Source organism: Rhinoraja longicauda, chromosome 3 (assembly GCF_053455715.1).
Source record: "Rhinoraja longicauda isolate Sanriku21f chromosome 3, sRhiLon1.1, whole genome shotgun sequence".
In the NCBI taxonomy this organism is placed as follows: domain Eukaryota; kingdom Metazoa; phylum Chordata; class Chondrichthyes; order Rajiformes; family Arhynchobatidae; genus Rhinoraja; species Rhinoraja longicauda.
In genome coordinates this window covers 26,399,059-26,408,485 of record NC_135955.1, presented here as the reverse complement: position 1 = coordinate 26,408,485, position 9,427 = coordinate 26,399,059, and the positions used below count along the sequence as shown (strand labels likewise).

Genomic DNA, 9,427 nt, shown 5'->3' with positions numbered 1-9,427 from the left:
GGTGAGACAGAGGTTCATCTGCACCTCCTCCAACCTCCTCTATTGTATCCGCTGCTCTAGATGTCAACTTCTCTACATCGGCGAGACCAAACGCAGGCTCGGCGATCGTTTCGCTCAACACCTTCGTTCAGTCCTCCTTAACCAACCTGATCTTCTGGTGGCTGAGCACTTCAACTCCCCCTCCCACTCCCAGTCTGACCTTTCTGCCATGGGCCTCCTCCAGTGCCATTTTGAGGCCCACCGGAAATTGGAGGAACAGCACCTCATACTTCGCTTGGGCAGCTTGCAGCCCAGCGATATGAACATTGACTTCTCCAACTTTAGATAGTTCCTCTGTCCCTCTCTTCCCCTCCCCCTTCCCAGGTCTCCCACTGTCTTCCTGTCTTCACCTATATCCTTTCTTTGTCCCGCCCTCCCTGACATCAGTCTGAAGAAGGGTCTCGACCCAAAACGTCACCCATTCACTCTCTCCTAGATGCTGCATGACCTGCTGAGTTACTCCAGCATTTTGTGATACCTTCGATTTGTACCAGCATCTACAGTTATTTTCCTACACGATTATACTTCCTATGTTTACACCTAAATGATTAATATGTAGAAACAACAGTAAGGTCTACTTGGTCAGAGGCCTCCAATCACAAAAGCAACCCTCCACTATCAACCACACTGGCCATAATCATACACTTTATGACCTCTTGGAAAAAAAATAATCGAATTGGTGAGATAGGATCCCCAGACAAAGCTTTAACTCTGCAAAGACATTGAATGCCCCCTTTTCAAATGATAATGTTTGGAATTTCACTGACTCCTCCCTGAATTTTCTAGCTAAATTTCCTTCTCAGTGAACACACATGAAAAGTATTCATATAAAGCCTCATGTATGATTTTCAGCTCCATGCATGGATGTCCCCAATGTTCTCAACTTTCCTGGTTATGCACTTACCTTTAATATAATTACTTAATGTTTTGTGATATTCCTTAATCTCATGTGTGAAGAGATATTTTGTACGCAATCTTTGCCCTCCTTATTTATTTTATTAAATATCCCAGTACATCTGTCAGATTTCAGTTTTCCATACCTGCCATATTCTTCCTAATTTCCTCGAATCCAACTGTTGATGTCCCTTAAGAAGGGTCTCGACCCGAACCGTCACCCATTCCTTCTCTCCTGGATGCTGCCTGACCTGCTGAGTTACTCCAGCATTTTGTGATACCTCCCTTAACATCCAGGACTCTTTGTATTTGTTGTCATTATCTTTCATTCTTATGGGAACATCTTGGGCCTGAACTCTCACTATTTCACTTTTGAATGACTCCCACTTGTTGGCTGTAGTCTAACCCATTTTGCAGAGGCCGTTCTCTTTATCCGACCAGAAACATTACCTATCCGTGTTCTCCAGAGGTGTTGCCTAACCCCCTGAGTTAACTCTAGCACTTTGTGTCTCTTTGTCAAAATGTTGATTGCCCAGGCAAAAAGCTAATTCAAAATATTTTGTTTGAATAATGGGCAGGACCATGGGTTTGATTTAATTATGGACAAGAGAGTTGACTACTATCTGCTGTCATTGGAGCTTTCTATTTATAAATGAGAGGGTCAGAGACCTTGAAACCTTGAGTCTGGGTGTCGCACAGGGAGTTTTCCTAGAAGCAAAGATAGACACAAAAAGCTGGAGTATACCGGATCAGACAGCACCTCTAGAGAAAAGGAATAGGTGACATTTCGGGTCGGGAGCCTTCTAAAAGCAATGTGGTCTTTACCCTTGAATTTCCAGGTGGGGGCAAAGGGGGAGGAGGCAGGGGTGAGGGGGTGGTGGGTGTTTGTCCAGGAAGGGGATGGGGTGGGAGATTGGGCTGTCTTTGTCCATGAAAGGGGCGTGACAGTTCAGGAAGGGGTGTGGTCTTTGTCGGGGAAGGGGAGGGGTGAAGGGCAAGGGGAGGGGGGGAAGGGGAAGGGAGAAGGGGAAGGGGGAAGGGGAAGGGGGAAGGGGAAGGGGGAAGGGAGAAGGGGAAGGGGATGGGGCAGTCTGTTCTGGAAGGGGGCATGGTCTGGAGGGTGTGGGGAGGGGAGCGGTGGGGTGGTACGGTACGGGATGTGGCGGAGTCTCTGTTCTGGAAGGGGGACACGGTCTTTGGAGGGGGAGGGGAGCGGTGGGGTGGTACGGGGTGGGGGAAATGGGGCGGAGTCTGTTCAGAGAGGGGGGCATGGTCTTTGGAGGGGGAGGGGAGGTACGGGGGATGGGGCGGTCTTTGTCCAGGAAAGGGAGGGGCATGGTCTTTGGAAGGGAAAGTGTAAGGGTAAGGGGAGGGGGAGGGGGAGGGGATGGGAGCGGTGGGGTGGTAGTGAACGAGGGTGGCGGGATGTGGCGGTCTCTGTTCAGGAAGGGGGGGGCATGGTCTTTAGAGGGGGAGGGGAGGTACGGGTATGGGGGGGATGGGGCAGTCTCTGTTCAGGAAGGGGGGGCATGGTCTGTGGAGGGGGATGGGAGCGATGGGGTGGTATGGTAGGGGGGTGGGGGGGATGGGGCGGTCTCTGTTCAGGAAGGGGGATGGGAGCGGTGGGGTGGTACGGTACGGGGGTGGGGGTGGGTCTGTTCAGGAAGGGAGGGGTGTGGCCTTTGTCGGGGGAGGGGTCTCTGTTCAGGAAGGGGGCGTGGCCTCTGTCGGGGGAGGGGGCGCTGCTGCCGGCGCGGGGCGGGGCGGGGCGAGTGGTGTCTCTCGGTCTCCCTGTCCGCCCGCAACCTGCCAGCCAGCTCGTGACGCCCAGTCGCAGCGCGGAACGGGTGGGAGGTGTGGGAGCGGAGAGCGAGCACGTCGCGTCGCGTCGCGTCGCCAAGGGGGCCCGGACCGAGGCGAAACACGACACTGAAGCGAGTACAATGGCGGTGCTGGACCTGGCTCTTCAGGGTCTCTCCATTTTCGGGCTGATTCTTTTCATCATCCTCTGGCTCATGCACTTCATGTCCATCATCTATGGGTGAGTCCGGCCCGACCGTTTGGCCTGTGCTAGGGGCTGGGTTGAGGAGGTGGGTGTGGGTGACTGGTTCCCTGCATTTGGCTGGCGTTGTTTGTGTGTGTGTGTGTGTGTTTGTGTCCACGGCCTCCTCGCGTCTTTTCAAGGCTACCTTAATATTTAATGTGTTCGAGGCCCACTGGCTGCCGATCCCTGTTACTTTGGGGCCCTATGATTTATTTCATATATCATCATATCATCATATCATATATCTACAGCCGGAAACAGGCCTTTTCGGCCCTCCAAGTCCGTGCCGCCCAGTGATCCCCGTACATTAACACTATCCTACACCCACTAGGGACAATTTTTACATTTACCCAGCCAATTAACCTACATACCTGTACATCTTTGGAGTGTGGGAGGAAACCGAAGATCTCGGAGAAAACCCACGCAGGTCACGGGGAGAACGTACAAACTCCTTACAGTGCAGCACCCGTAGTCAGGATCGAACCTGAGTCTCCGGCGCTGCATTCGCTGTAAAGCAGCAACTCTACCGCTGCGCTACCGTGTTCCCTTTCTGTGGGGAATTACCCCTCTCCCCCCCCCCCCCCCCCCCCATAGTAAGAAGGGGCAAAGGGCAGGTTTTATTTATGAACTCACACGCATGTTTTATTTATGAACTCACACCTATTTTCAAGCCATTCTCTGGGAAGCCTTTTGATTAGGAAGCCGGGACTTAATCGACTGGACGTTGGTCATTTTAAATGCAGCAATGTAACGCCGGTCTTTTAAAACCAGATTCTAATTCCACTTTATTGGGTATTTTGCTTGAATTGTATAACGTGAGTGATATATGGATAAAGGTTTTTAACTAAAATCCGTCCATTACTTCCGTCCGTATTTTTAATGTGTGTCTGGTCGCCTTTAATATTTTATGTTCCAAAAAATCATACCGTACGCAACTACTTAAAAGAAGAAACAAGCATTCATCACATTTTTCTGAAATAAACTCGTTGTCTTTATAGCTCCTTTATTATGGATCGCGTTATCCCAAGTAACTCTGTGTCATAAACTGTGTTAATGTGCGTCTTTACGTGTGCTGATAATATTATGATGGGAATGATGCAAAGCAGTTCTCCCTTCCCCCACCCTACCTACATCATATAGCAGTTTGTTTTTCACTGTTTTTTTACTATTGTTCGGAAATAGTTATGGTCTTTTCTCGGCACAAATTTGATTTATTTGCCTAAAATTAGGAAAAGTATTATTAATTGATGAATTTCTTTCTATAATCCAAGATGAGGCAGGAATTCTGAGTGTTTGTAGTGAAAATATATCTTTACTTTTATCTTGCACCCACAACGTACAATTCTAGAGAATACATTGTTCTGATTGAGAAAAGGCAGTTTTGAAGTGGGTCTGGAAAGTTTTGTGTAACCGTGTCTGAAAAAATCTTTAATGTTCCCCAGACATTTCAAGAGAGCCTGAAATGAAAATTAGTTTATTAAAAATATATTTGTTTGCTGTGCAATGTAATTACTAATATCACCTATGGTTGATTTATCAGTTTAATTACATCAACATTATGAAACTTAAGATTTCTTAAAGAACACGTTGGATAACTCCTGATCATTATTCAACAAATTGAGTAGAAAATCATCATAGGGACAGGAGATTGACAAATTGAATAACTTGAAGAGATTTGACTAGGAGTTGAAGTCTATAAACAGGATACAAGGAACCACAGGTGCGAGAAAGTTAAGTAAAACACAAAGTGCGGAAGTAATTCAGCGAGTCAGGCAGCGTGAATAGGTGACGTTTCAGCTTGGGACCTTACTTTAGACTAATTGTAGTAGGGGAGAGAAGGCTGGAAAAGGCTGAAATCCCAATGGTGTATATTTTGATTTTTTTTGTAATTGCAAATGTTTTCAGCAATGATTAGGTTGCTTAATTTATAGAGTAGATTATATTCAGCATCATTTTTATTTTCTGATCTTTGCATAATCTTCGTCAGCTATGGTGTTGAACTAGTCATGTGAATTAACTCAGCTGATTCCCCAATAATTTATTAGTTTTCCAAATTGTGAGTCAAGTACACTGTAGTTTATTAAAGAATGTTTGGCAAAAGTACTTGATCTTTCAAACTAGTTGAGTAATTTCAAGAAATCGGCATCGGGCATTTTGCAAGCATGTGAGTAAATTGTCCGTGTCACATCTGAGCAGCAAATTGTAGCCAGCTTTATTCAAGGATTTTCAAACACACTATTTTTGTCTACCCCATTAACTGTTTCTTGATAGTTATTTCATTACTCAAAAGAATTGAGCATTATAGTTGAAAACTGGCAGCTTTTATCGGATCAGAAAATTATCAATCATAAAATATATTTTGAATTCTAATCTTTATTTGCAATGTTGAAGAATTTCTATGTAGGAACTTGGCATACACAGCTGTATGTGGATTTGTTATAGCTTTCTAGGTCCTCGAGTCCAATCACACTTAAAATAGCCCTCTGTGCTTCCACTACTAATCTGTAAATATGGGATGAACCTCGCCTCCCTGCGATGTGCTGGGAGCCTAGGTGCCAGGAACTTGACAAACCTCAAACCACTGCTGTGTAAGCTATGCTAGGATCCTGGCTGTTGGGAACCTAGCATGCAATCCAGTGTTCTCTGTAAAACAAAAAGCCCTTAAAGAGTTGGAGTAACTCAGCAGGTCAGGCAGCATATCTGGAGAAAAAGGATGTGATGTTTTAGGTTGGGACCCTTCTTCAGACTGAAAGTAGGAGGGGGGGAAAGAGTTGGACAAAAAAAGACAAGGACAGATCGTGGCTGGCAACAAATGACCTTCAGCAGAGTAATGCCCTGGTAGATCAATAGTTGCTTCGGGAGGTGTGATCTCAAGAGGGATACAATGTGGCGAACTGTGGAACAGGTTAAACAGAACAGGAGTAATTCAGCGGGCTAGGCAGCATCTGGAGAAAAAGGAAATGATGTTTTGGGTTGGGACCCTTCAGACTGAAAATAGGAGGGTCTGAAGAAGGGTCTCGACCTGGACCTGAGATGCTTATCGAACTTATCGACCACCGAACTTATCTCTACCTACCTCGACTCCATCCTATCCCCCCTGGTTAAATCCCTCCCCACCTACGTCCAAGACACCTCACACGCTCTCCATCTCCTCGATAACTTCCGGTTCCCAGGCCCCCACTCCCTCATCTTCACCATGGATGTCCAGTCACTCTACACTTCCATCCCCCACAAGGATGGTCTCGAAGCCCTCCGTTTCTTCCTCGACCGTAGAACCAGCCAATCCCCATCGACCAACACTCTCCTCCGCCTAGCAGAGCTGGTTCTTACCCTCAACTACTTCTCCTTTGACTCCTCCCACTTCCTCCAAACCAGAGGCATAGCTATGGGCCCTAGCTACGCCTGCCTCTTTGTCGGGTACGTCGAACAATCCCTGTTCCAGACGTACACTGGCCCCATCCCCGAACTCTACCTCCGCTACATCGATGACTGCATTGGTGCTACCTCTTGCACCCATGCAGAACTCACTGACTTCATACACTTCACCTCCAATTTCCATCCTGCCCTTAAATATACCTGGACTATCTCCGACATCTCCCTCCCGTTTCTGGACCTCACCATCTCCATCACAGGAGACAGACTAGTGACGGACATCTACTATAAACCCACTGACTCGCACAGCTATCTGGACTACACTTCTTCCCACCCGGTCCCCTGCAAAAAGTCTATCCCCATCTCCCAATTCCTCCGTCTACGCCGCATCTGCGCCCGGGATGAGGTGTTTCACACTAGGGCTTCCGAGATGTCCTCGTACTTCAGGAAAAGGGGCTTACAGATGAGGCTCTCACTAGGGTCTCTTCTATATCCCGCACCTCCGCTCTTGCTCCCCCTCCCCCCCCACTCGCAACAAGGACAGAATCCCCCTCGTTCTCAACTTCCACCCCACCAGCCAGCGGATCCAACTTATCATCCACCAACATTTCCGTCACCTACAACGGGACCCCACCACTGGCCATATCTTCCCATCCCCTCCCCCCTCTGCGTTCCGCGGAGACCGTTCCCTCCGTAACTCCCTGGTCCACTCGTCCCTTCCTACCCAACCCCGGGCACTTTCCCCTGCAACCGCACGAGATGCAACACCTGTCCCTTTACCTCCCCCCTCAACTCCATCCAAGGACCCAAACAGTCTTTCCAGGTGAGACAAAGGTTCACCTGCACTTCCTCCAACCTCATCTATTGCATCCGCTGCTCTAGATGTCAACTTATTTACATCGGCAAAACCAAGCGCAGGCTCGGCGATCGCTTCGCTGAACACCTGCGCTCGGTCCGCATTAACAAAACTGATCTCCCGGTGGCCGAGCACTTCAACTCCCCCTCCCATTCCCAGTCTGACCTTTCTGTCATGGGCCTCCTCCAGTGCCATAGTGAGGCCCACCGGAAGTTGGAGGAACAGCACCTCGTATTTCGCCTGGGCAGTTTGCAGCCCAGTGGTATGAACGTCGACTTCTCCAACTTTAGATAGTTCCTCTGTCCCTCCCTTCCCCTCCTCCTTCCCAGATCTCCCTCTATCTTCCTGTCTCCACCTATATCCTTCCTTTGTCCCGCCCCCCTGACATCAGTCTGAAGAAGGGTCTCGACCCGAAACGTCACCCATTCCTTCTCTCCCGAGATGCTGCCTGTCCCGCTGAGTTACTCCAGCTTTTTGTGTGTATCAACAGGTTAAACGACTTGGGTGGGGGAAGGGGAGTGTCAGTAGAAGTCACTTAAAAGCAGAGAATTTAACGTTCATGCTGCTGAATTGTAAGCTACCCTGGCGCCACATGAGATGCTGTCCTAATTTGAAAATCCAGTAGGCCTCGGCAGACCAAGCGTAAGCATTCAGCAAAACGGTTGGCGTGTCTACAATTGATCTTGTGGATGTACAGGAGCCCACATCGAGAACACTAGTTTCAGTAGATGAGGTTGGAGGAGGTACATGTGAACCTCTCACTTGGAAGGACTGCTGGGGTCGCTGGTTGGAGGTGAGGGAGGAGGTACATATAGATGTTACATCTTCTGCAGTTGCTGAGGAAAGTACTTGGGTGGGGAAGGGATGAGTGAACCAAGGAGTTGCGAAAGGCAGAAAGGGGTGGGGATGGAAAAATGTAATCAGTGATGAGATCACGTTGGAGGTGATGGAATTGCCGGAGGATGATGTGTTGGATGCGGAGGCTGGTAGAGTGAAAGGTGAAGACATGGGGAACTTTATCCTTGTTTTATCTGGGGGAGGGGAGGAGAGGGTGCTGGACCAATGCAGGAAAGGTTTGGGACCAATGAGGGGGGAGGGGGCTGCTGAGCCCACGAGCTGCCGCTAACTTTAATAGATGCTCACCCCTCCCACCGGGAGGACCGGCATCTGTCCCGGCGTGCCCCGCGCCTGACCTTCCTCCTATGGTACAGCATGGCGGCAGAGGGACCAACAAGATGGCCGTCGCCAACAATCGCCACTGTGCTGTAGGAGAGGCTTTGGGTCCACATCTCGCTCTGGCTGCAGCGCTGGTGGCACGGGGCCGAGGTGAGTGGCTCCCTCTCCCCTTCCCTGTCCCCCCTCGCCCGCCCACTGCCCCGGGGGACACTCCCCGTCCGGCAACGGGCTTCATCAGTTGGAGAGGATTGCCGGGCCCGCAGGATTATCTATTGGGGGAATATTGCCTCAGGAGAGGCCCACAGGAGAGATTTGGACCCAACGGGTCCACCTCAGTCTAGTAATACTCTAAATACGGCCTCACCATGTCTTATACAACAGCAACATGACCTCCCAACTTCTATACTCAGTACTCTAACTGATGAAGGGCAAAGTGCCAAAAGCTTTATTCACCACCCTATCTACCTGTGACTCCACCTTCAAGGAGCCATGCACCTGCATTCTTAGATCCCTCTGCTCTACAGCATTCCCCATAGCCCCTACAATTCACTGTAGGTCCTGCCCATGTGAGACTTCCCAAAATGCAACACCTCACATTTTTCGGTATTAAATTCCATCAACCATTCCTCAGCCCACCTGGCCAATCGATCAAGATCCTGCTGCAATTATTCACAACCATCTCCACGATCGGCAAAACCACCCATTTTGTATCATCTGTAAACTTGCTAATCGTGCCATGTATGTTCTCATCCAAATCATTGATATAGATGACAAACAGTAACAGGCCCAGCACCGAACCCTGAGGCACAACCACTAGCCAGTCCAAGAAGCAACCTTCCACCATCCGCGATCTGCTTCCTTCCGCAAAGCCAATTTTCTATTCATTCATCTGTCTCTCCTTGGATCCCATGCAATCTAAAAACAAAACGCTGAAAAAACTCAACAGGCCAGCAGCATCTGTAGAAAGGGAAACAGTTATCATTTTGGGTCAGAAACCCTTAATCGGAACTGTAGGGAATGCAGCAACTTTTGGACTAAGTGCAATG

General features: G+C 48.9%; 1 protein-coding gene across 1 annotated transcript in view; it reads left to right on the top strand.

Moving 5' to 3' along the window:
* The first annotated feature begins 2,717 nt into the window (after positions 1-2,717).
* The window catches only part of ugcg (UDP-glucose ceramide glucosyltransferase), a 47,081-nt gene continuing 40,371 nt past the window's right edge, over positions 2,718-9,427 (top strand). The window contains exon 1 of the mRNA XM_078395042.1: positions 2,718-2,974. Within this exon, the coding sequence (XP_078251168.1) occupies positions 2,877-2,974 (98 nt within the window). The 5' untranslated portion in view covers positions 2,718-2,876. The remainder of the gene's footprint in view (positions 2,975-9,427) is intronic.